This window comes from Poecilia reticulata, chromosome 11, assembly GCF_904066995.2.
Source record: "Poecilia reticulata chromosome 11, P_reticulata-male-v2, whole genome shotgun sequence".
Classification (NCBI taxonomy): domain Eukaryota; kingdom Metazoa; phylum Chordata; class Actinopteri; order Cyprinodontiformes; family Poeciliidae; genus Poecilia; species Poecilia reticulata.
This window is the reverse complement of record NC_088840.1, coordinates 24,241,119-24,268,723: the sequence shown is the minus strand read 5'-3', so window position 1 is coordinate 24,268,723 and position 27,605 is coordinate 24,241,119. Positions and strand designations below refer to the sequence as shown.

Sequence of the window (27,605 nt, the reverse complement as noted above, 5' to 3'; positions counted from 1 at the left end):
TTTCTCAGGGAAATTTATAATGTGTTGTGTCAATATAGGTGCTTTTTTGCGAAAAAGATTTAAGTGAAACTGAACTTTTCCACACGTCACTTCAGAAAAGTGCCAACAGGCTTATCTTTACCATTATCCTCTGGCCTCCTGCTACATTTTCAGGTATATAAACCTGGTTTGTTCTTCTATTGCAGTTTTGTTGTCAGATTTTCTTCAGAAATTTAAAAAATGAACTGATGCCACCTATATGTTTTTTGTGCTACAGTGAACTCCTGCCTATTTCAGTATTCACAGATTTACCTATTCGTTTATTTTTCTGTAGAACATGAAAAATCGATGTATTTGCAGATTGTTTGGTTGAGGATATCTACAATATTAAGAATAAATAACAGCTTGGAAAACTGAAATACATAGGCACAGCACTGCTTTGCTATTGCAGTAAACTGTCATTGATTTTCCTGGCTGCTGATTGGCTGTACTCCAAAGAATGGAAACAGGGAAGAATGTCCATGTTATCTTCAACAGTAGTTAAATTCCATCTTGCATATTAATGCATATTGAAGCATATTTGGTGTTTAAACTGTGAGGATAGGTAGCTATAAGTATATTTAGTATATTTAGAGGGGTACTCAAGTATTTGCTGATTTCAGCTGTCTGTGGTCCCTATTCCACTGTAATTCATCAGAAATGTTCATGTCTGTCAACTGGCATGCACTACATGCAATCTGGTCTTCATGAAAGAAATCAATGACTATAAGGCAGTCTTAAGAAATCCTGTTTGCAGTTTGCCTCAAGCCATATTGGGGAGGCATCAGAGACACAGAAGGTATTTGGATCAGATGGAAGCAAAATATAAAAAGTTTGCTTACATGCAAAATTATGAAAACACTATCGCCACTGTAAAATACAGTGCTGACTGCATCATGGTTTTCTCCAGCAGGAACAACAAATTTGGTTAGTTGGTAGGAATATTGATGGACCTAAATACTGGACATGGGGGGAAAAAAATAAACTGTAGGAGCATGCAAAAAAAAAATTGGACTGGGATAGAGGATCATCTGTCAGTTGTGCAACAACCAGAAACAGAGCTGAAATGGATTGGTTTAGATAAAAGCATATTTATGTCCTAGAGTGGCCCATTCAAAGGCCAGGGCTATATCCTATTGAGAATTTGTCACAAGACTTAGAATTAAATATTTGCAGACTATTCATTCTGACTGAGCTTGAACTTGAACTGAAGACGAATTGGCAGAAATTGCCATCTCTTGTGTGCACGCTGGTGACGACATAGTCCGACATAATTGTAGTGAAAAGTGGCACTCAACCCCAAATGGTTGAATTCAAATGCACACCAAACATTTTAAATACATTTCTACAACATTTCTGAAAAAGACCAAAAACCTTTTGTTGGACTATTACATAAAATACTTTGAGGTTCGAGGCTGTAAGATGACAAAATATTAAAAATAAATAAATAAATAAATCAAGGGGTATGAATAACTGAAAAGGCAAAGTATTGTCTGCGTATATTTTATTATTTTAGAGGAAGTCTTACGTTTTAAGAGTTGTGGAGAGGAGAATGAAGGGGACAGGATGATGACAAATAACTTAACATTTGTAAAAGATTTGCCCAATTGCCCAATGTAATAAAACCCAAGTTGATTTTATCATGTCCTCTTTTTGGCCCTACTGACTAATTTTATAAATGAATGGAGATGGTGGCTGATGTCCCTCAGGTCCGTCCAGTGGTCTCAGTGGTAACTTCACAGTAAACCTACTACTTTAGAAACTGGAGTTCCCTTTAGCACAACCTCGGCTGGCTGGTCCCCTTTGCAGTTTGCCCCACACAGCTCCTACCAACTTGTACTAAAAAGCTCCGTGTAAGAGCAACGTGAGCTGAAGGATTAAAGGTTTGCAGTCACGACTGATGGAGGGAAAAGTGGGCAAATTACATGAAATTCGTGTTGGAGGAATGAAAAGATTGATGCCATTCACATTCAGCTCCGCAGGCTCGACCTTGAACAATACAAGAGTTTGACAAACTCGGCACATGTCGCCAACGCCAAGCTGAGTACAGATCTCCAATTAACCAGCCAGTCACCAAGAAACCTAAAGCTCTTCAAGACTTTCTGCTCAAAGGACAAATTTTTACCCTTTTTGCTTTATCAAATTGCCTCCAAAGTTTTATCAGTCATTAAGGGGAGCTTCACTTCATTGCTGTTTGATACTTGCATGTCATCAAATGCTTAAAGGGCTATTTTGGCTTGGCCTTTGCTTCCCAACGTGTGGTGCTGCAACCCAATCAGCCACCTTCTGTGGAGGAATGTAATGGGGAGGGGCTGTGTTTTTAATAAATTTTTTTTCCAACATGCATTGCAGGTCTACCTGTTGCAGCAGCTCTTTGCCAAATTATATTTAGCATTTGTTTAAAAAAACATTTAGTTTCTACTTTGGGCAAAGATAACTAAAGGTCATGCTATGCCTGATTCTGATCCAACAGCTGTGCCCCAGTTGCGGTACTTTCCTTTTATTTCCATTTATAGTGGTTTCTCAAAAGTGTCTACACCTGTGTTAAAATGTCAGCGGCATAAAAATTAGACTATGATGAATTCTTTTAAATTATTTTCCACTCTAAATGTGACTCGGAGGAGAAAAGATTAAAACTATAAAGTTGGGATAAGCAGTGGCAGAAGTTGCAGCAGTTCTAGTAAATCTGGTTAATGTTCAATAAAGTTCAGCTGCCCCAGTAGGGTCCTGATTTTTGTTTATTTGCGTCATTTAACTACACCTATAGCTAGAAAGAGGTTACAAAAGATTTTTTTTAAATCTCATTATACAACGGTGTCCATCAGGAGAAGGATATTAAAATATCTAATGAAAACATTTATGCGCCGAAAACCAAGTACTGTCAGATGGCACATAAATGTTTTTATTTAAAATTTTTAGAAAATTTGACTAAGCTATTTACCTAAATAATCTAGAAAAGCTGGACCAGGTCAGGATGCCTGCCAAAAGTTGGACTGAAACACTAACAGGACTGCAGCTTATAGGCTCTGTTGGTGTCTACAAGTGATTAATTGTATGTATTTTCTATATGTGAGGACAAAACTAGCTAAAGCTTATTTTTTCTTTTCCAAACAAAAGATCAAGGCCTTTGAATCTCCCAACACGTAGTTGGAGACTGTGTTATGGTTTGACCAAACCAAGTTATAATTGGTACAAAAACAACACTGAGCATTTCCCAAAGGAGTACCACACTCCTGTTGTAGCCTCACAATATGGGTTTAGTTTTTTTCAGATGGGTCTCTTTAGGCTTCAGGTTTTTATCAAGGTAGATAAAATTACAAATTGTTCTAAATATCAATCAGTTTTGATTTCATATTTGTCTTGGCAGGAGTGAAACAGTGTTTCCATTTTTGTCCAGAACCAACACTGACCTGAAGATGAGATGTTCCTCACAGTCTGAGATTTTTTGTTTTATTGTAAAGAATATATGTCACGTTAAAGATTACAATATGTTTAAAATCTTTACAGTGGAAATGTTTTTTTTATTCTTTTGAGTCAATTATTTTGTACCTGATAACAGAGATCAGGAAATAGTGTATGCAGCGACTGCAATTTTTTTAGCTTTATTAGTTATAGATATTGCATCCAACTATTCATTTCTTGTCTTCCACTTATCTTAGATTGGGTTGCAGGGATAACAGGTCGAGAATTACATCCCCTGGCCTAAAGAATCAGCACAGCTTTACTGGCCAAGATTGTATGCATAAACAAGGAATTTGACTTTGGTTTTCAATCGCTCACTGTGTACTGATATAAAATATAAACTTATAACCTTTAGAGAAAATAGAATAAGGTTCGCATAACAATCTGTGCATATATTTGCAGTCATTTTTTTATAAGGAATAAAAGAAAGCTTGTCATGGTAGTGGAAGTTATTCTGTTTCATAGTTATGCAGCTGAGTGCTCAGGTTTTAAGGCATTGACTGTGTTCATCAGAGAGACGGCCTGAGGAAGAAACTCTCTGTGGTTACTGGTGTTTGCAAATCGAGCTCTGCATTGCTGATCTGAAGGTGAAAGTTTTAACGGCTCGTGTCCAGAATGTATGGGTTCTGCATAGAGCCATATTTTCCTCTAAGAGAATCCTGCCTGGTAAAACCTTTAAAGGGAGGCGCCAGGATCCATTCTTATCAGATCTAAACTCGTACAACACCAATAACGTACAGGGCATTTGGCATTTTTCCCAATTTCTACCTCTATTTGTTCGTTACATATCCATCATTTTGTGGGGATGTATTTACATGACTCCAATAAATCAGATATATTGGCAAAAGATTGCTTGGAGTTATTCTGGTTTAATGAGGGGTCGTAATCTCTCATATTTCATAAAGGTTGACTAGACTAAAGAGGAATTAGAGGCAAAATAAATAGAAATACAATGAATTAAAGAGTTTTCTGAAAATAATATTCAATTAAATGACATGTAAGTAAGAAATTTAATACTAACAAGAGAAATAAACGAATATGCAAAATGGAAGTAGGAAGGGACAGAATGGCAAGGTGCAACCTGAGGCACCAACTTTCAAAAGGACCAATTGGTCGTGAACAAACCAAACGAGCGGCGCAACTTAAATTTGGATTAGTATTTCAGAAAAACCAAGACTACCTAAAATCTTTAAGATGTTTCTTTTCTTTACCATTTAAGACTGTCCCTTGCAGTCTTTCAAGATTTCAAGATTTATTTTACATCATATGAACTGTTTGTTTTCTGAAATAATGCATTCCTCTAAAAGTAGCTAGGTCTAGCAGACAAATGTGCATTTTGACATTTTTTTTTTTTTACAATTTTCCGGATTAATGGTCTCGACACGCCATTATGCAATTTAATTTTGCTACAGCCAGATGTATTTAGAGTGTTGGTTTATCTTTCAGGCTTGAGTACTATATTCTGTCTGTAACTTTAACTGGGCCATAATTCCTTCCAGTGAAAACTCAGGTCTCCTTTCTCTTGTGTGAAGCTAAGATAACCTGAAGTAAAACCCAACCATGACGTACTTTCCGTACATTTCTCAGAACTCTTATGTAACACAAGTGAGATTTGGATCTCTATAGGCTTAAGAGCAAGCCGCTGGAAATAGCCTGCCACTCTCAGAAGAGCTGGGTCATACTGCTAGCTGTGTTAATGATGCATTAGCACCACGAGGTGCCCGCACAAAGGCATCCTTTGATCAATCATTTAGTATCCACACAGACTTATATTGAAATACAGACACACACACACGATGCTTGTAGGGGTGTTTTGTGCTTTATGACTATATGCCTGAGGAGGAAGGTCACAGGGACTCTGAAACCAGGACACACTGTTTCTGAGCACCGCTTTTAAACTAACACTCTTAAATATTAGTATGTATCTTGTTCACTCTTGGTTTATCCAGCAGTTTCATATAGCTGTTTCATTCTGTATCTTATGGTCCAATTATCCAGTCACTGGAATAATATAATTCCTCACTGTATGGTTTTTCTCCAGATCTCAAAAGTGAAAGTTGATAGTTTTGCTACAAAAAAAGTTAGATGACAGTTTTATGTTTTAGCCACTTTGATTTCCTCCAGAAAAACACTCTTTTGACCTCCTTCACCAGTTCCTTTCTCCATTCATAATTACTACTGCAGATAACAAAACATTATCTCTAGGATATTAACAAATGACCACTAAAAGAAATGTATCTTTCTGGAAAAGTGCTTAGAGGTCATTTAAAAATTGAAAATGGACATTTAAAGATCTGATATACGACCTCAAACAGTCACTGGGTTCCAGAGAAGTACATCCTCACTTGAAGCTCTTTTTTGGCAGCTTTTTCACTCGGGGGCTGCAGGATTTGGCAGTGATACAAATGTTGTGTTTGTCCAGAAGTTTTCACCCCACTATGCTGCCAAGGTTGACCAAGCTCTGCAAAGGTGCAAATGAGTAATCCTCATGTTTTCCTTCTAAATGTCTCAGCAAACCATCTTTTTGTTTGTTTTTTTCAGATGCAATATTGTTACTAGGATGTTCCTATTCTGTGAAACTAATCACATGCAGAGAGATGATGACCATATTTCTATTTTAAGTAAGCATTAGAACTATAACAATGAATTTATTTACACTTCTCTGTTTGCTTTAATGATACTTGTACATGGAAAAATACTTTTATTCACAAGCAATCATTATCTTCATTCAGAAAGATTTATTGTTGAATGCCGGGACAACAAAGGAAATAAGCAATTATTTATTGTATAGAACTCCACACCAAGCTAATGCACAAATCACCTTTTTTTTTCCTTTTCAAATCAGTAGTGTGATGTATTTCAGTTTACAATTACAACAGCAAAGGAGAAGCATTGGTGAGCAATATGGCAAGCCCTATGGCAATATAAAGGTAAATACTGTGGCAGGCTATTTTTTTTGTATATAATCTGTTTTACAGTCATAATTTTTTACCTACTGGTTTGAGGTTTTCCATAAAGTTTAATAACTAGTTTAATAACTGTCAGGGATCAAATAAATCCAACTAGGTTCCTAACAAGAGCCATCTAGTGTTCTCAGAAAAACCAAAGTGATTCAGTCCCTCCTAGGAGGCTTTTCATCAGAGTACCAGTTTCTTTAGTAAAGAAAAATGAAAGAGTACTCTCTCAGAAATTCATAAGATGGCAGTCAGTGCTATCAAAAGAGCCTCTAAGAAAAGTCAAGGAGCTGAAGCGAAAACAGGTTGAGTTTGATTTGTGTGTAAAAGTGGAGGGAAACTCTGCTGAAGTGTTTTATTTGAACTCTCTTTACATTTTCATGTATGGTTAAGCCGTGGATTGTCTTCCGTCATCTTTACAAATTCCACACGCCCCCGAGCGAGCAGCTTCAGCTGGCTGCCAGAAATACCACTTTTGGAAACTGACTGAATTGGGCTGAATTCGTCTTTGTTCAGTGTGAATCACAAGATACCAATCTGTTGTGGTCTAGAGCTACTGGTGGTCATAAAAAGTTTGTGGACTTTTTTTTTTTTTTTGGTAATGCTTCTTCTCTGCCAAAATGTAGACTGTGTCCCTGGCTGAGAGCTGATGTACCCTCCAGTTTGCCCTTGTTCCACTAAAACGTCTTTAACCACTCCTATTAGTACACTTGGCTCCTTCCAATCTACCTTTTATCCTCCTAATTTGTCATTTCATTTCCCAAGACATCTCCTCATTACCTTCTTTTTTTATCTCCATGTTCTTTTATGGCTTCCCTGACACCCTCTTGTGCCCTATTGTTGTTGTTTTCTACCCTCCCTGCAGTTGGATAAATGAACGGATCCAGTTTCTGGTTAGACTAATAGTTTCCTTTGCCCTTGATGGGGATAAAATCTGATCTTTTTTTGTCTGTAAACTTGCAGTGAACCTTGTTTCACCATGCAGAGCCACTCAGGTTACTTCGGTATCACTTTCAGTGGAGATGGGGGTCTAAAATTTTGTCTTGATTTGGTTTTCTTCAGCTTTTAAAGAGGAGGAGCTTTTTTAACTCAGATTTGAATGTTAAATCTTGCATCCGTTTAAAATGTAAACTCGCCTCCAACATCTGTGAATAAAGGAATTTGAGGTTGATTTCCTTCCCTCTCAAAAGAACCATTTGTTGCTTCTTGCACAATTGCAAATCATTGTTTACACTGCTGCAGTTTTATTATTTCCTCTATAATTAGAGTGGTGCCACGCTCCAAGTAATCCCCTGCACACAAATACTGTACAAGTAATTACAAGGATGCATGGAGCCGAGCTGAGCCCAACAAAATGGGACGCAGCCAAGCGGCATATGACTCCCCTCGTCAGAAGTTGGCCCGGAGTCCTCAAGGCCGATCCAGTGATGCAGCAAAACATGACACTGTTGTGTTTTTCTTTTTTTTTCCTCTTTTCTTCTCTTTTTTTTCTGGAGCTGGCAGCCACAGCACTTTTCCTCAGGAAGCGAGGCTGCTGTCGCTGCTCAAATAAAATGCTCCAGCCTGCAGCTCCGTCTGCTTCTTCAGTTTTTACTTTCCCCCCTGTCCGATCTATTTCCCTCCCTTGCTCATCTCTATTTCTGTCTTTTTTTCCTCTAAGTCTCTTTTTCTGATCTCTAATTTCTGTCTTTCCTCCTACACCCTCTTGTCCTTTCTCAATGACCCCTTCGCTGTTGATCCACAGTTCTTTCTATTCCCTTTCTTTGTTTCTGCACTCGTCTCCTTCCACCTACTTTCTATACATATGTTCTCTGGTTATTTCTCTGGTTTTCCTGCTGTTTTATCTCTTTTCCCATCTGCCTTCACCGTCTTCTCCCACTTTACTTATGCCAGCAGCTGGATCCCTGGCAAAGGATTTAAACCAAACAGATATTCAGGGAACTACAATACATGAATGAATTTTTGGTCACTTTAGGGTGTGCTATTGATTGTTTACTGTGTAAAATGTAAGTCGTATTTTTTTATATGCAGTCTGGAAGCTTGAAGCTTTATAACCTCAAACCTTTGGTAGGAATACACCAATCAGGAGTTTTCTGGCTTGTACTGATTTCTGGCTGTTTTTGAAGTCTGATCTGTGGATTTAGAGTGTATTTTTAAGACCTTAACACCCTCACAATGGGTTCTCAGTTTGACAAATAAGTGGCCAAAACAGAAATAAATGCTTGATGGAAGTAGTAGATATGTATCGAACAGAAAAATGAAATTACATGAATACTTAATTTTATGCATCCGAGTGTATGTCACTAACCTTTATTTCCACTTTTTCTAATCTCAAAACAAAGGACATCAAATCAATTCCTATTGGTTGATGCCTTTTGCAGACATGGTTTTGGTTTTCATACATTGATAAGTATTAAATACAGATTTTTTAGTATTATCAATTACCATTTACAACCAATTGAGAAAAAAACTGGCAGAATTTAATCACTGGTAAATGAGTTGATGCATAATCACATTTTGAATATGTAACTTTTATGAAGTAATAAAATGTGTCTGTCTAGTTTTTTGATGCTTAGTTTTAACTTTTTCTAATTTTTGTTTTCCTCATTAAATCGAAAAGATCTTTGAGATTCTCTAACAATATATCAAAAAGCTTCTTTATTAATTTGGTCCAATGTAGGAGTTCATGTTGCAGCACCCTCTGCACTTTTTGGATGCCCTCCTGGTAAAAAAAAAAAAAAAAAGGTGATAAAATCCCAAAGCAATATTACAGTGCAGTAGCATAACCTCAAATTGAAAGAGTTGGAAAAATCCAACTTTTAATTTGAGTTCATTTGTTGAAAGATTTTTTTTTTTAATTTGTTGTTTTATAAAGTCATCTGTGCCACAATTAGTGTATCCACTGATAGTTTTAATTTAACAAAACTGTAATTGCAGATTCTTTTATTTATAACTTACTTTTTTAATGTTTTTAAAGTGTCTGGGAATGTTTAATTGGAATTCATTGACTTCCAGTTTCCATGGAATGTAAATATGATGGGACACAAAGGCAAACGTTCTGAGCCAATCTTCAAAATTAAAAGGACAGGATAATATTCCATTCAAGCGAAGCAGATGTAAGTTGATTTTCATAAATCAACTTTGCCTTAGACTAGTAACTTGTAAAAAAGACTACTGATTTAATAGTCATTATTTTTATTTTTGCTTAAATGTATCGCCACTTTGTCAAAAAACTCCCATGACAACACTCTTTGAAATAATAACCCTAAAGCACAGATAATGTATGCCAAATTGGCAAAATTCTGATCCCATGTCCAAGAAAGAGTGATGAAAATATAGTAATATAAAGTAGAAAAAGCTGGTGTTGAAAATCAGTCTTTTGAAATGTTGGCAGTTGTCATCAGACAATGCCAAGAATATGAAGAACCAACATTTCTAAGATTTTTTTTGCAATTCTTTTCTCTCTGTCCACTGATAACTTACACAGCAAACAATATGTTCACCACCAATCTAAAGAGTAAATGCAGCGCTTCGAGGAAAAGATATTCAGAACTCATGTAATGTCCCTCAGAAAGCAGAGTCTGTTTTGTACCTCGCTTGTATCAACTTATCGTGTCTTCAGTGAGCAGCACTTGTTCTCTTACTTTAGCTGTTTAGGAAAATCTCATTAGTTGCAGCAGGAAATAAGCAGCAATGTAAATGCATGAGATTTATAACAACATAGGATTAGTTCAGTCTCATTGCACAGTGCACTGCTTAAACTAGGCTCTGGATAGTCAGCTATAAACTAAGCGATGAGAAGCTGATCAAGACTGCGAGAGCATGAAATATGTCCAGCATTTGTTGACACATGGGACAAATAACAGCTTGCCCAACACTAATTAGGTACTGAAATACCATTTTTTTCCTGGCAAGGAAGTTTATCTTACTTTTTAGGCCACATTTTAAAACTTTCTACATCCTTTTTAGTACTTTTTGAAATTTTCATATGTTTCTAGTTCTACCTTTTGTATTTCGGATTTTCTTCCTCACTTCTTTGTAAATGTCTCTTGAAAAAGTATTTTTCCCCTTTGCCTTTTTTCTGTTTATCTTCTTCCTGTTCTGACTCATCTTCTCCTCCATTCTCTTTATTTATTCTCTCTCTCCGTGTGCCAGGCCATGGCCTAGTTAAAACTGCATTCTTTTATTAACTTTCCTCCTTCCTTTCACCTTATCTCTCCCTCATATTCTCTGTTTTATTACTCTCCTCCCTTTTAATCCCGTAGTTTTCAGGTATTTTCCATTTATCTTCTTTTTACCCACCCCCCCCCATACACACACTCACACACACTCACACTTGTTCCCATATTTATACATACCTGCCGTCCCACTTCCCTCCTTTTTCCCATCCCCATCTGTTTTTATCTCACTGTCTCTGTGCCATTGTGTGGATGATAGCTGTCAGGAGATCTCATCACTGAGTCTCTCTTTATTACATGATTACAGGGTAATTATCCTGTGAAGTTGTCTTTGCCCGAATCTATGAAAGACGACTAATGTCTTTTTAATGGGGTTTGGAGTTTGGAGACTTTATTTTTTTGCGTCTTTTGTAGTTTCTGTGGACTCTTCAAATTCATTGCATTTACAAGCAATTGGCCTGGAACACTGTGTCCTGATTAAGTGGCAGCCATATTACTGGTAATATTTTAAGAATGCCGTTTCTCTCTCCCTCTCTCTGTCTTTGTCCCCCTCTCTTTTCCTGTCGTAAGTTGGGCTCCTCTCGTTTCTCAACTCCAGGCCTCCTGGCTTTGTCACAAGGTGTTTTTAATTTGCCAGCATCTGATTAAGGCTGACGTAACAAGGCTCCTGCAATGTTTGGACATGCACCGGCACAGAAACCTGGCTTGGATTTTAAAGGAAATGGAGGCTGATGTAACTTGTCAACACTGAGTTGTTTTGTTTTAACCCGTGGCTGTCCCTCGATTCACAAATTATACAGATCCACTCTTGACAATTTTTCCTTGCAAACGTGAAATATGTGAATACTTAGGACCATTCTAGAAACAGTTAAAACTGTCTATACATTCACATGTATTAACACGCAGTGAACACACAATATTTACATCACTTTCACAACATGAAAGTGGCACAAATAAGATTTTTGGAAGGTGAAAAGATTGGAATTGTGCCGCTCAGCCTGCTATGAAAAAGTTTGCTATGGATTGGATATGGGCAAAAAAAATGAGATTTGGGTCCCATTTGCCTGTTGCGTAAGTGTAGCCTTCGAGAACTCTACTGAAACAGTATTGTGAAGAACAAGAAACAGCAGTTCAGGAAATCATTTTCCATGTTTAGTTTGCCACAAAGCAAAAATTTTGAAGAATGTCTTTTACTCAGATGAGACCAAAATTAATCTAATTGTCCTACTTTCAAAATGTACGTTGTGCTTAACACACCATCAACTTGGTTGGCAAAAAGATGGATGGTAAAATACTTTTGTTGAAGGTTCAACTTCCAGCAGGACAATTTTAAGCATATAGGCAGTGAGAGAGCTACCATGTGCAAAGGCCCACTAAAGGTTCAGTCCTAAATTTTCCTCTTGAATCTGTGTTGTGATGCTTGGAAATTGATGCTCACAGATGCCAGAGTAGATTTTGCATCTGCATATTCAACAAAAGGTGGTTCAGCAAGTTATTCTTTGACGGGGGAAGATTGTATACCTGTTATATTTTTACTTTTATTTATTTATTTTCTATTTTTCCTATGATTTGGAATTACTTTGGTCAATTACAAGAAATTTCAATAGAACACTTTTTAAGTTTGTAATCGTAACATTTCAACATGCGGAACATCATCTCGCCTTTTAATGCAGATATTTTCTTCTTACATCTTAGCATGCTTTTGTGATTCTACAATAAATATTTAATGACTCAGATAATGAACATCTATTTTTCCCTCTTGTTGCTTCTGTCTCTGCAGCTTGACCCCTGCTGCTGTCTGTGATGCCCTCCCATGACGCCCAGGCTGGGAGCTGACACTGACGGTGAGCGGGAGACGCCACTGCACAGCCGGTCCTGGGCCCGTTCCATCAGCTGGTTTTCACCCTCGCTCTTGCACGCTGGAGACTACTCCTTCACCCACCAACTGGTATCCACAATCATCAGCTACTATCCACTTCAGTAAAGTTCGCTTAAAAAGACCCAACAATCCGCTAAGCTTGGTCACCAGCACTATCAGCCAAAATCCACAGTCTCTTAAAAAACAATCAGCAGCACCAGCACAGCTATTACCACCAACACCAGCAGCAACAGTCATCATGTCCAGCCGTAGAAAGTCCTCCACACCTTGCATGGTCCGAGTTATAAGCGACCTGCCCGATGAGCTAGAAGATCCAGAAGACGTGATGGATATGGAAAAGCTGTCTGCCAACGCCATGACGGCAAACGGACACTCAGAACTATCAGAAACCAATGCAAAGCAGGATCCACAGCAGGAGAATGCAGAGAACACTGACAAGGGGACATTTTTAAAGCAAGTGGAAACACAAAACCTTGAGCCATTAGTACAAGAGCTGGAGTCCGATAAAGGAGATCAAACTCACGTCATGGAAAATGTAGACATAAGTGAACTGAAAGACAAAGAAACTGAATCTGAACAGGTGTCAGAGAAAAAGCAGCCTAGAGGGTACAAATGCAAATACTGTCCGTTTTTGACGCAGAACCTGAGTGACTTTAAGGAACATGTAGACTCTAGTCACCCTAACGTCATTCTGAATCCACTGTATCTCTGTGCTGTGTGCAACTTCAACACCAAGAAGTTTGACTCACTCACGGAGCATAATGAAAGCCAGCACCCAGGTGAGACAAACTTCAAGTTTAAAAGGATACAAAGGAACAATCAGACTATCTTAGAACAGACAATCGAAGGCAAAGACAATTCAGCTGAATGCAAAATGACAGACGAACAAGGTGAAGGCAACAGTAGTTCCATGTTTCCTCCTTGTATATCTACAACAGTAAAAACACCCTGTAACATGCAATCCCTGTTTGGAGGAGCAGACCTTCAAAGCCAACTGGATGGTTTGATCCAGAAGGATCAGATCACAGCATTAAACATCAATGGAACAGTTATCATACCTGAACCCACCATGCTTCAAGGGCTCTCTCATGTCACCCCAATGCTTAAGCGCCCACCCAACTTTAACTCTGTACCAAAAATAGCTGTTCCTTTGAACACCACCAAATACAACCCTTCCTTAGACGACAATTTGACATTGATCTCATCCTTTAACAAGTTTCCTTACCCAACTCATGCCGAGCTGTCATGGCTCACGGCTGCCTCCAAGCATCCGGAGGAGCAGATCAAAGTCTGGTTCACCACCCAGCGGCTGAAGCAAGGGATCACCTGGTCCCCAGAAGAGGTGGAGGAAGCCAGAAAGAAAATGTTTAATGGTTCTATTCCTCCTGCCCATCACACATTTACCAGTCCTATATCTCATCCCCCTGCCAAATTGTCCAAGCAGCCTATTGTTCACACAACTGTCGAGCACCCAGGTCAGGTGCGGACAACTGTGTCCAGTGAATTAAGTATTGTCTCATCCACAAATTCTTCTGCAGGGGTGACAATTGGTTCCAGCCACAATCTTAAACGATCCCTGACCACACATCTAGCGTCACAGATTGGTCCCGAGGCAAAGCGACCTATCATGGCGGTGGCCCCTCATTCTGGTGACCCTAAAGACAAGCTTCTTATGGCTCCTCCGCCACCACCTCCACCCCAGAAAGACCGACTACCAATGGCTCCACCGCCAGTTCCTATGGAAATGAAAAGACCTGGAGCAGCTCCGCTAGTCAATGCAGAAATGAAGAGGCCATCTTTTCCTGTGCCTTCAATGCTGCCACCATCTTCATCGTCATCACTATTGTCGTCCTCCAAAGGGAAGTTTCTCTCTGCAACTGGAAATTCCAAGACAAAGCCACTGGTCTCTTTGCCCTCCATGGTGTTTCCAGAGTCCTTAACAAGGCCTATGATAGCTCCTCCGCCTATATATGCCCCACCATTTAAAAACTGTTTGCTAATCCCCCGAACTACAACCATTAGTCCCAAAGAAAAGCATGCTAATACTCACCCTTTGCCTGATTTGAACCTGCCAAACTCTCCTCCATCGATAAACTCTCACATAAGGCGGCCAACCATCATCCAGTCTGTCCGCACTCCAGCTAAAATCCCTTCGCAAATTCAGGGGTTCCCTCTGGAGGGCAAGAAACTAAAGGAGCATCAGAGTTTAGAGATTAATTCTGGCTACCCCAGAGGAGATAAGATTGTCAGTCCTCTGACAGAGGCTAATGGGACATCCCGTTTGGATGGTAAAATGTTCACAGATCAGACGTTCCCTACTCACAGTAACGGAATCATACATTTGGATAGTGGTGATGCTTCAACACCACAAAAGCAAGATTTTAATCCAAAGTCCTCAGTGATGACTCAGTTCCCTTTGCTGGAAAGGATGAAAGGAAAAACAGCAAAACAACTGAAGGTCTTGGAGGAGAATTTCTTGCGGAACAGCTTTCCCACGCATAGCGATGTGGACAATCTTGCAGCCACGACCCGCCTGTCTCATCAGGAAATTGACAGCTGGTTTGTGGAGCGCCGTGCACTACGAGACAACCTGGAACAAGCCCTTCTGAACTCCATGGGCACCAAGAAATTGAGTGGTACTCCTGGCATAGGGGAGAAACAGTTACATCCACATCAGCATCAAACTCTACAGCTGAACGGGGTCCACAAAGCAAACACTAATGTGGTCAATCTTAAGAGCCCTCCTTTACTTTCACATGCCCTCTCCATTGCTTCTTCCATCCCTAACTTAAATACCTGTTCAGTGCCTCCAGACAGCCGATCACTGGCACTCCTCAAGGACGATTTTGCTCAAACACGGTGGCCTTCCCCTGAGGAGTTACACCAGCTGGAAGGTCGGAAAGGACTTGCTCGCTCCGAGCTCGCTCGTTGGTTCACTGACACTCGGCTGCAGAGCATGGAACTGACAGAACTCTTTCACAACAATGGAATAAATGGAGGGCAGGGGCAGCCTGTGTGTTCCCCTGAGAAAACTTCATCCAGCATCATCCAGCGTTGTCAGGAAGGAGCCGTAGCAAACAACAACAAAGTGCTGGAGCTGGAGCTTGGATGGCTGTTGGACCAGCGTTCCAACAGTCTCAACAATCAGCAGCACACTGAGCTCCAAGACCAGTTTGCTGGCAGGTACTTTAATCTTGGTTATCATTGGTATTAGCATTTAGAAATGTAGGTTTCAAAATTACATGATTAAAAAACTATTTTAAAAAAACTTATAAATTCTTGCACTTATTATGTCTTCAAGCCTTGAATATTCTACTATATGCTCCTGAATATATCTGTCTGAAAGAAAAATTGCAGAAATACCTTAACCTCTTGGTGGCATAATTATTAGTGTTGATTTTTTTTGTACTTTTAACAAACCAGTTAAATATAGACCAAAAACTAAATGTAGAGAAAGCAAAACAAAAGTTGACCATTGCTGTAGTCTTGCAGATCATGCAGTGCTCAACACAAATGGAGATGTTTAAAGTGCAACTATGTTTCTGTGAGAATCTTGAAATTTCTGTGTAACTTCATTTAGTTCTGCAATATTTTGCCTACGACTGTCTCAGTGTTGGCCTCCTTTGGTCGAGCTGTGATGAAGCAGTTGAACTTTTCCATTGGTTGTTAACGGTATTTACAAAGTGTAAAAACACTTTTATCAACAACAATACCAGAAACTACATTTTGTAACAAAACAAATTGTGTTGATTCTATAATGCAATTAAAATTTTTAAAAAATGATGTAAAAGTGTTGGTAAAGTCTTAACGCAAATGTAAGCAGTTAAGTCACAGCTACAGTGAAGGTTCAACCTGCTACTTGGTACATCAAAAGCACCTGATCACCTGAACTCAGTGATCTTTTATTTTATGGACAGTGGCTATTAACACAGGAAAAATTGCTTTATAAATATCAGAGTTAGTGGCAACAGAACATGATTAAAAGCTTTGCTAAACCAATATTCCTTGAGTTTGTCTTAAAAACTTTGAACCCTCCCAGCTGCCCTCAGGTCCTGAGGAAGGTCATTTTACAGTGGAAGTCAAGAGTAATTAAAAGATGCCTCATCGTAGCTTTCAGGATTAATAAAATACCTGAATCTGCAGACCTCTGTTTCTAATAGATGTCAAAAGCAAATAAAAAGGATATGTTGGACTAAGCACATTCAAAGCTTTAAAAGTCATTTAAAGAAGACAGGATAAAGGGGCAGAGAATCAGAATCACAGAGATTCTCTTTCTGGTCCTTTTCAGAAGATGTGCAACTTAGTTTTGTATTGATTCCAGTGATGACATTTACTTTTTTGGGGGGAATTTTTTGGATAACAAAGAAGAGCATCACAATAATCAATTCTGCAGGTGATAACAGCATGCATGAAAATGTCTACATTGGCTTGTATTAAGCTGGCAGAGCTCCTTAACTGGAACAATGTGTCTTCATTGTGTTAATAATGAGTTATTTTAAAAAAAAAATTGATTTGAATCAAAAATAATGCCGAGCTTCTTCACAATTCTAGATGGGTGTTGTGCCAGAGCACCTAATTTGGTGTGAAGTTTCTCCCTGTGTGTCTCAGGACCAATGACTAAAACCTCTGTTTTGTCCTGGTTGAGCTGTAGAAAATGAACACGTTGTCATGACTATTATATCAAGACCAGCTTTCAGGGTAACTAACTCGTGCCTCAGCTTGAAATCTTCAGTTTTATGGACGAGTTAATAGAAATGATTCAGAGTAGGTAAGTTTATTTGGATTCAATTCCCAAGGTTGTTATATTTCATCATCCGGTATTCTCTGAACTAGTTTTAGTTTCACTTCTTACCCACTTTTATGCAGTCAGTGTTTACTTAATATTCTCTTATTATCTTCAGCAAAATTTTCTGCCCACCGGCACTTTTTCTGGTGACCTGTGCATCCAAAATGAATTTCTATTTCTCTCTCAATGGGTGTCAGCTTTTTTTTTTTCTAGCTACCATATTACCATTGTTTTCAAGGTGTTAGCCTACCAATATATGGGACATCATTTAGTCTTCCTTCCTATCGAGCAGCTTGGGACATGTTTGGCCAGATAACACAGCCATTAGGTTGGAAACCAATATCTGCACAATAATTTGGCAAGCATTTTATTCTTCCCAGGAGTGAGCTCTGGGAATAAATAAAAAAACCACGATGTGAACCTGCGCTGACAGCACAATGAAATCCTTCTTGCTGCTGCTGGTTCTGTGAAGTCTCAAACAATTTAAACTCTTTAACGTCTCTTAAACTTTTGAAAGTACAAAGAAATGCACACATATTGCTTAAGACAACTTGCGCTAGAGTTTAGCTTTAGCTTAAATAAATTCATATACAGTAAAGTAATATATAAAGTATGATATCCCAGTTGAAAGGTTTCCACGTGATATGAGCAGTTCACTATTTTAATGTTCGCAGTACCCATAGAGTGTGGCATTATTTTAATGATTAGTTTCTTTTCATTAATTAAAAATTCTCCACTTATGACCCACTCACATTAAGTATAATAATGGGCAATCACCTCATTACCCTAAATATCAGAAGAATGATTAACAACTACCTTACTACCTTCTAAATTCAGAAAAAAGTCAAATGCCTACAAAGCAGCTTTTTTTATAATATTTTGTGTCATGTATGCCGAATATTTGTGTGCTTGAGAAGTTGGGAACATCCATAACGAATAAACAGCCTCGATAATACTCCTCCTGTTATTCTGATTTTTAATGCTGTGTTATTTCTTGATATTGATTTAAACAACTACAGTCAATAAATAGGCTACACTGCATGATGTTCCTCTAGCAAAGGATCCGACTTAAAGGAAACAATTTGTTTAAAACAAAAACAATTAATATGGAGCCACTAGAATATAAATAAATTCAGATGTATTTATTTCAATTTTATATAAAAAAGTAATAAATGTGAAAATATGATTTTCTTTATTTTTGTTTAACCAGGATATTCATTGACTCAGATTTCTTTTTTTTTTTTTTTTGTAAACCCTAAAGTCAGGATTTGCAGAATTTAAAAGTTACAAATAAAAGTTAAACAGTAACATCCCAATAGATAAATAAAATTAAACCATTCACACCCAATCTAATACTAAGTCATATTCCAGTTTAAGATTAGTTTTTCAGTTGCAGAAGTCTTGTTGAAAACTTTGAAAAATTAGTAGAATGCAGTTCTAACAAGTCTAGAAACAAATCCTTGGTACTTCAAAATAATCGTATAAAGTTAATAAGAATTTACTGACAAAAGAAGCATGTGTACAAAGTATGTATTTATATATCAAACAAATCTGCCTTTGGACCCTATTGAGCCTTCAAGTTGTTATGCCACCTGGTTTATTAAGACTATATAGACAGATTTAATGATGACTGTCCACTCCTGACATTTACCCTTCCTGTGGTCTTAAAGCGACGCTCAGAAGGAGCACGACAAATGTCACGGTCAGAGTGCAGGGACCGTGACATTCTCCCATCAGACTGTCACTTTCCAAAGCTACACTCAAATAAAACCTCGTAAAAGCGCACAAAGTTTACAGTGGAAACCTTGTGCTCAGGGTCAGTGTGAACTTTCTGGACTGTGCACAGTGTAAAAAAACTCGTTGGGTATAAGTGACCTCATCTCTTAAGGGGGTTAAATTCAACCTGGACTGTCGCTCAGTCGGGTACTCTAGTGTTTCATTAAAAAAATGTGAACAGTTATTTACTGCAAATATGCAAAGTATCTTCCAACGTACATAACATTTTCCACATATTAACTCTTTGAACTAACAATGGTCGTAGTCATGCTCAGTTTTATTCAGATCAGATTTAAGCAAGTAATTCCAGGAACTCCACATGTTTATGACTTTGATGGTAGAACAGAAAAGGAATTTTCCAGCTATGAAACTTGTGCACCTAGACAGCCAATAGTAATTTGGAAAATTAACTAGCATTATGTCTGCTTATCAGTTGACACATGCGTTGTTATACAATAAATAAACTGAAAAGTTTGACAGGTCAGCATCAATAAAGGCAACACTTGTGGTTTTATGACAATAGCAGCAGGTTAAAGAGACCATCGACATTATGCCAACGTCCAGAGGGGAAAACTTTAAAATCTCTAAAGTGAGGACCGAACATAACTTAACAGAGGTTGCATTCCTAAGTAGAAAGTTGCTATGTAGAGCAACGGATCCCAAGATGCCACTCTGTGCAGCAGTTCTCTAGCAGAGAGCTTTGTAGTTTTGTTTTCCTCCTTCACCATTTGTCTTCGCTTGATCGGAAAATGAAATTTGATCCATGATGTGAAATGTGTCATTTATATCCTTTAGAATGAAAAAGTCACAGATTGCTAATTTGAAGTTCTTATAGATTCAGAAAAACAAATAAAATGTAAATTATACTTTAACGATACTCACTTCTCAAATGAATGACTATACTACTTTTCAGACCTTTCCAATTGGTTTTGGAATAAAAAAATGCTTTTTAGCCGTACTTTTAAAGAATGCACAGCATTTAAATTAGGTTACTTGTAATAGAAGATGATCACCTTGTTGTAAATGAGAAGTTTTACTATGAAACATCTAATATTTTTCTATCCATTATAAAGACTTAATGAACCAGAATCCTGTCCCGTCTATCATTGTCTAAGCAGAGAACCCAGATGACACAAACACATTATCATTCATATGAGGCTCATCAGTGATGTCCAGCAGGGTCTTAGTGGCCGCGTTTAGGAACAATAATGGAACTTAATGGTGTCTATTGTTACCGTAACTGTGGTGTTAAAATTGGCCCAACAGACTGAGGCAGCAGAGTATGGCCGAAATGAAGAACGGGGCCCAAAATGGGGGACTCATGGGAGGAGCGCGGGAGGTGTTCGGGAGCTGGCTGGACGACGGACCTTTGAGGAGGGGACGGGAGCTGCTCCTGGACCGAGAGAGGAAGATGGCGGAGGAGACATCCGGGCGGCTTACAGGATGAAGGTAAAAAGCTTGTTCTGCAATGTCTCTAAAGTGACTTTATGTGTTGAATACTGACTCCAAGAAACCTGAGAAAATAATAAGACTTCTAATAAGGCCTCTTTTATCTGATGCAGATAAGAAAATAAATAAAAAAAATTTTGTTCTTGATTTAAAAAAAAACTGAAGGCAAACATTTTTAATTAAACCTGCAGCTACATTCAGATTCCACATATAATAACATGTATTAGTCAATTCTTTGTTTGGGGATTAATTACTTTTCTATAAAATGTCAAAAAAATGTTGATAACCTTCCTTTTACTCGCTAAAATATCAGCCAGAGTTTTTCAGGGGCCTCACTGATGTTTAGTTATTTTTCCGCACCTTTTAAAGTTGATTTAGTGAATTTAAAAGGTTTCCTTTGTAATTTTGTTGTTAATAAAAAAATAAAGTCGGAACAAAACATCAACATCTTTTCTCCTTCATCCAACCAACAAACCCTGATGATAATGTCTTCCAAGAACATCACTTTTGAACATGTTAAACATGTTGATAGCACCAGTGTATGTGCCCTTTGACCTTTCTCACAGACCAGAATGAAGAATCAATTATGTTTCACTGATATATCACTGTTGGTGTTCATTCCTTTCAATTAAAACTGTTTTATGCTTGTTTTGATAAATCCTCCAGACCTGTGAACATTTCACTCAAATAAGATCATGTAGTGGAAGCAAACTTAAGTTCTAAACATGATGAGATCAAATTTGAATATCTCATATCCCGTTGGTTGAGTTAAATACTTGGCACCTCTATGAACCAATCAGAGTCAGAAGAATGGAAAAGCAATGTCAATATATGCTGTAGAAACAAAGAAAATCCCAAACATCTTAAATGTTAAGATGCTATCCTACTGTCTTTTTATAAGCAGAACCTTAGTGATTCATTTCAAACTAATATATTCGTCCAATGACTTGTTAGCAATGGCATCTAGAGCTGGAATATAGTTTTTGACCTCAAAACGAAGTTAACGGTGCATGCTTTATGATTTTATGTTTTATTCCTCTGGAGCTGCTAACTTGCTGAGTTTTTGTCAAACAGGAAAAGGGGACGTCTTTGTAAAGACCAGACAGTATTCAAATCATGTCTTCCTTGCCGGGTTTCTCAAAGTGATGACATTAGCAGAAGCTTTTAGCTGATTATCTTATTTTGGTATGCTGGATGCGTGGATTGGACCTTCTTAGTGTTGGCAGAGCCGATCTCTACCACATGCATCTCTCTGCAGCCATGCAAAATATGGAAAAGATGTCAGATTTATAACTGTTTTCCCGGCCAGTCACAGCTTGGAGCCAGCTGAGGGTAAATTGGCCAAATTCAATTCTTAGTTGATTCACTGGTGCATCTCCAGACATATTGGGCTTTTTTTAACACTTTCACAAATATTGAAGTTCCCAAATAATTTACAATCCCATTTTACTTTAATCTGCAGATTGGTACCATAATAGTCTGCATGGAATAATTTACGTTTTACTCTGTTAAAATCAGAAAAAAGATGCATCTAAAAACGTGTGTCTTAGACATACTATTCAAAGTAATAGGTCTCAGATGAGTGAAGTACTTTTCTATAATCGTTTATAATAGCACTATAGTCGTGCTACGTGTTTCACCAATTTAACATTATACTGACTGCTGTATGCTACAACAAAAACTGAACAAGGTTGATTATTTTTAAAAGTATCCAAAAGTGTGGTAATTTCTGTCCAGAATACACCAAATGTAAGTTTGTCCCCCACCAGCAAAGAAAATGATCCGTCCATTTAACTATAAGCGCTCTGAATTTAGCAGCAAGTAATTTTCTGCTGTTCGATTATGAACTAATAGATTACAGAGAACAAAAGGCTGCACATTTCAGTAGTCTGCGGTAGCTTCGCAATTAGCTGAGACAAGTCCCCCGATGTCGCTCCTTTTCACGTTTTTATTGAATATTCTGCTTTAAGATATAAAATAACTGCAGATTGCTCTGCGAAAAAAAACAAAAATCTGCAGATTTTTTTTTTTTTCCCACTCCATTGAAAACTGATTTGTCTCAGCATGGTCCTCACTGGTCTCCAGTGTCCCCCACTATGTTCCCCCCCCCCCGTTCTGTCAGTGTTGAAGCCAACACCTCAATCCCAGTCAACAAACAAACAAATCCAACCAGTCTTTGTTTGTGTGTGTCGCTGTATGAGTTTTGGCTGAACAGTGACTTGGTTAAAGATTTTGTTGGAAGGGGGGGGGTTATAAATTATTGGAGTCCTGAAATAGCAGCAGACCCCCCAGTGTGGCAAAGTTTCATAGATAAAAGGCTCTGCCTAGGGCAAAGAGTGATGACAGAGTCTACTGCTTGTTCCCTCCACTGTCTGTTCTGACAGAAGATTGAATGTCTTAATGTGCCTGCTTGGCTTTTGCTCATCAAAATAGAATCTGTTCAAATGATTTCTTCAAGACAAATGTCTGTTTAAAAAACAAAAGGAAAAGGTTGAGACACAACTTCTTACACTGTCACTTTGGAAAGATTGCCACCACTTTAGGGTAGCATCAAAATCAACACTTGACAGCTAAAATCAATAATCAATACGCAGTGTTTTAAATAGTCAACCGTGGGTTTTTGCAAATGACATGCGGCGTTTAAAAAAAGAATTGTGCACCTTTTTCTACCTTCACATTTGAGTTCAGAAGTGTTTTTTTATTTGTCCCACAGGAGACAGACAGCACTGGGAAACAACAAATACGTTTCTCACTCTCCTAAAATAAATGTAAATGTGCTGTTCTCTACAAGAAAGACTTTTAACACAAAAATAGTGGCCAGTTCTTTGATGTTCAAAAGTTCTACTTAGTAAAAACGACGCCGTGACAAATACAGCACTTTGGAAGCCAACTTCGTTTTTTTATTTCTTTTTTGCCTCCCTGGTGATTTGATGTTTGGAAGTGAAGAAATATTTCTCTTTTCAAAGCTATAGACTGCCCAGTGTTGCATTTGGAGTCATCTTTTGTAAGCCATTTAACTCTGCTCCCCTTTCAACAAAAGTGGAACAAAAAACAGACTACAGGGGTCAAGTCAGCAGTAGTAAATATGGATTCCAGGCCTTTTCACTCTTTTTAGGGTTCTCTTGATGTAAAATGAATTAAAAAATGGATTTGCCACATGAAATTTATGCAGTGGGAGTATCATTGTCACAAAAATATAACAGTTATAAGTTAGAATATGATGGACTAGCGGTGCCTTTAACATCATCAGGGTTGACCTGCTGACAAAGCGCCTCCAGAGCCTCAGAGGTTGTCTTTATTTGTTGCTATGCCGACTGATTACGTTCTCCAGAACAACAACGCAGATTTATTTACTGTTGCTCCCGAGTCTGCTGCAGCCGCGCTCATAGACTCCTCCGCTCTCGTGGTCCCCACTCCACTCCAACCCACACATCAGAGCCGGCACCGGCAAACGCAACACAGCAGCGTCACATATTTGCACAGAGAAGTTTTTTTTTTTTCTTCTTCTTCTTTTACAGAAATTCGGCTTTTACTGTCCGACGCGCTTAAGCCTCCATCAAACTGTCACTTTCCCGGTTTATTCCAGCAGCAGTGGTGCAGCGCATAAAAAAACAAAATGATAATTTTGTGTTATCGGAAGAGCCGGGGGAGGTGTTGGGGTGGTTGTGACTTAGTTTGAGAGTAGGATGATAAATGAACATGAGCTGCTATGTAAACTCAGTTTGTTACTGCAGCTGCTCTGCTCAGGTGCCAGGTATTATTGGAGGCGGAAATCTGCTATCCAGATCAGTTTGGCTGACTGATAGATGACTGTGGCAAGTGAAAGCTGAAATCCACTAAACCCTGCCGATTTAAAATTGGCTCCAGATTAAAACCATTCTCCAGCAACTTTTCTCCACGGGTTTAAATTTGGGACAGAAGTATTTATAATCAGACAAATGCTTCAGATTAAACATTACTGATAATTCAAAAGGATAAATCTGTCCACTGGACAAGAAAACGCTTCATTAATATTACAATATCAACAGCCTACATCTGTTATTCACCCTTCATTCTGCCATTCAATGTATTATCTCATTACCAGAACTTAAACACATCTGAAAATTACTTTTGTTTTCACAGTTTCACGTCTAATAAATACAGATTCTTGTGAAGATATTCATGCTTCTTGAACTTAATGACATGTTGTGTTAAAACCTCAGACATCAGTGGATTTTATGTGCAAAGTTACTTGTGCTTTTATTCACCCCCCCTATAATTTGATACACCTAAATAAGTAGGTGAACATTAAAACATAGCGGTGGCAGCATGATGCGAGGAAGCTGCGGTGGGTTGAAGGCTGAAAAATGCTTGAAGCCGGGACAAAATTTACCTTCAGCAGGACAACAATCCAAAGCATGCAGCCAGAGTCAATGACATGAAATGTGATGTTCGGACTGAGCTTGAGTTTTTTTTTTTTTTGCAAAGTAGAACAAACAAGAATTTCAAACTTTAGATTTTGTGGAGGCATAGCCCATTAGATATGACTCAATAGGACTAAATACAAATGCCTCACTTTTCAGATATTTATTGCTATAACAACTTTGTGTTGGTCTATCACATAAAATACCAATATAAATCATAGATTTTTGTGGTTTTAAAAGGACAAAATGTGAAAGAGTTTATGAGTCTGAATCACTTTGCAAGGCCAACATTTCCATAGCGCTGTGTGGTTTCTAACAGATTTTACTATCTATAGTCAGAAGTGAAATTTGTTTTTTTGCAATGTTTCAGTTCCACACAGTCTAACTTGAGTCTTATGTCGAAAATGTGCCTAGTATCACTAAAATTATACATTTATCACACCAAACCTTTATCCTTTATCAATTTATTTTCTGTTTTTGTTCTTCTGTCTTACACTGTTTAAAAGAATTAATCATCTAAAAGACATCATAAGTCATTTATCTGAAAGGTTGCTCAAGCTTTATCTTTTGAATATAGCGATACATACAAGTATAATAGTGAGGCGTGAATGACAGCGGGCTTTCGGAGTGAAGGCCACAGTAGATCAGAGAAAAATTCTTAGTGTCTGTGGAGAATGTTTTGAATAACAATGAACTAAAAAATTATTTGAAATCAATTATTATGAATTTTCACCAAAAATGGGGGGAGAAAAAAAGGAAGAAAGAGCCGACTCGACCTTTTAAACTTGAAAATAATCAGAGAAACAAAGAACTTTGAATAACTAGGTTCATATGATGATCAGAATATTGTGTTCAAATCATTTTTCATACAGTTTTTTTTTCCCCCACAGTCCACTCAGTAAAAACCTCAGGTGAGAAGTTAGCGATCACGTTAAGAAGAAGTGATGAAGAACGATTGTTAAAGAGAGTCATAACAATTTATGGAGCAAATTCCTGCAGTGAAAATTGATGTGCTGTGATCTCCACAGCTCATCTGTGTGTGTCTGCGTGTGTATGCGTCTGTAGGGGTGTGTGTGTGTGTGTGTGGGTGTGTGTGCGTGTGTGTGTGTGTGTGTGTGCATCATCTATTGTCCTGTCTCACTAATCACAGCAGCTTGAGGCTTCATTTAATCAGCGTAGCACGGCGCAGCGTCCCATAATAACTTATCAACAGTCGCAGCTTATAGATGAAGGTTTAATTGCTAAAATGCTGCAGTGCTTCTTATTATGATTCAAAACAAAGGGGCAGTGGACACTGAAATTACCTGTTTCCAAATAATCGCAACTTTCGGATTTGAATGTGTTTTCAAATAATTGTAAGTCATGAGTTATAGTAGAAAATCTATTTCTTTATTATTTAAATCAGTGGATTGAAACGGCGATGATTCAAAGCAGATTTAAAATTTTACAGGGCCGTAACCACCTAAAGCTCGCATCACTTCCGATGTTAATCAGATCTAAATCATTTTCCGCTGCGCCGTGAACCGTCATGTCAAAGCAGCACATACAGACGGGGGAAAGTAATCAGTGTGTGAAACTAGAAAGTGCTGCAAGATCCTCTTCAAAGGAAGCACAGTCCTCCGAACTGGAATGTGATGCATTTTAATAAAAGACGCTGCGGAAAATGTTTTATCCTTCTCTGCTTCTCCTTGTTACGAAGCACAATGATCGTCGTGTCAGAGATGGATTTCATTCAAATCGCTGCACTTTTTCATCAGAGGATGTTCAAGCAGCAACTGGACTGAGACTGATTCTGAACACTGATTCTTTAATTCCAAAATTATACAGATTTGTTTTTACATATTCAGCTTACATGTACAAATGAAGTCTAAAGCGTGAATGTTAAAACCATGATTGTTAGTTTGAGGCACCAGCCAAACAATTAGTTTTTATGTTTAGGGATAGTGTGATCAACTCTTTTTTTTTCTTTCAGATGTTCCTGAACTGTTTTAAAATCTAGAAAATTATGGTTCCACTTTTATAAATCTCTTCGCTTCAATTCCAACTTTAATTGTTTTGGATATCTAAATGATAATTTGCAACTTTCTAAGACGTTTAGACTTTAGTTTTGCAGTTTAGTCTGCTGTTCATCAATGGGAAGCTGATGAGGTTTAGATCCTCTTCTGGTCTTGTTGGATTGTCTGCTGCTGGTTAGCAGTGGTGAGTAGTTAATTATTATTGGTTATTTCTTTACTGCTAGTAATAAATTTAATTTGTTTTCAAATCTTAATGAGGATCTGAGATTTTTTGCAGCATCATCAAACGCAATTTCCAATTATTTCCCCACTAATTTTAGTACAAAGCTGATTGATTTTTGTCAATTGTGTGAAATTTAATTTAATTTGAAAATAGTTTATCAATTCCAAAAGGAAATAAAAAATGTTCATAACTCATATTGATGATGTTGATGTTTTCCCCTGTAGTCAGGCAGGATATTCTGCAGCAGTTAGTATTACAGCAAATCTGAAGAAGCCTCTGACTGAGCAGCCACTGAAAGGCAGATGTAAAGAATGCTCAGGGTTACCTGTAATTTTCTTGACTTTATGAAGAGTCCGTCTTTGCGGCATCGTCTCCGGTGGTCATCGAGTCGTCCCCAGAACAGAACTAGCCTTCTTTAACTGCTTGTGTTGCATTTTTAAGACCCTGGCTCTGATGCTGCTA

General features: G+C 38.0%; 1 protein-coding gene across 3 annotated transcripts in view; it reads left to right on the top strand.

Moving 5' to 3' along the window:
* The window catches only part of LOC103472793 (zinc fingers and homeoboxes protein 2-like), a 146,566-nt gene that overhangs the window by 111,770 nt on the left and 7,191 nt on the right, over window positions 1–27,605 (top strand). For all 3 annotated transcript variants that reach the window (XM_008422628.3, XM_008422629.3, XM_081612174.1), the window contains 2 exons: window positions 12,393–15,674; window positions 20,320–20,502. In XM_008422628.3, the coding sequence (XP_008420850.1) occupies window positions 12,730–15,674; window positions 20,320–20,500 (3,126 nt within the window). In that variant the 5' untranslated portion in view covers window positions 12,393–12,729 and the 3' untranslated portion in view covers window positions 20,501–20,502. The remainder of the gene's footprint in view (window positions 1–12,392; window positions 15,675–20,319; window positions 20,503–27,605) is intronic.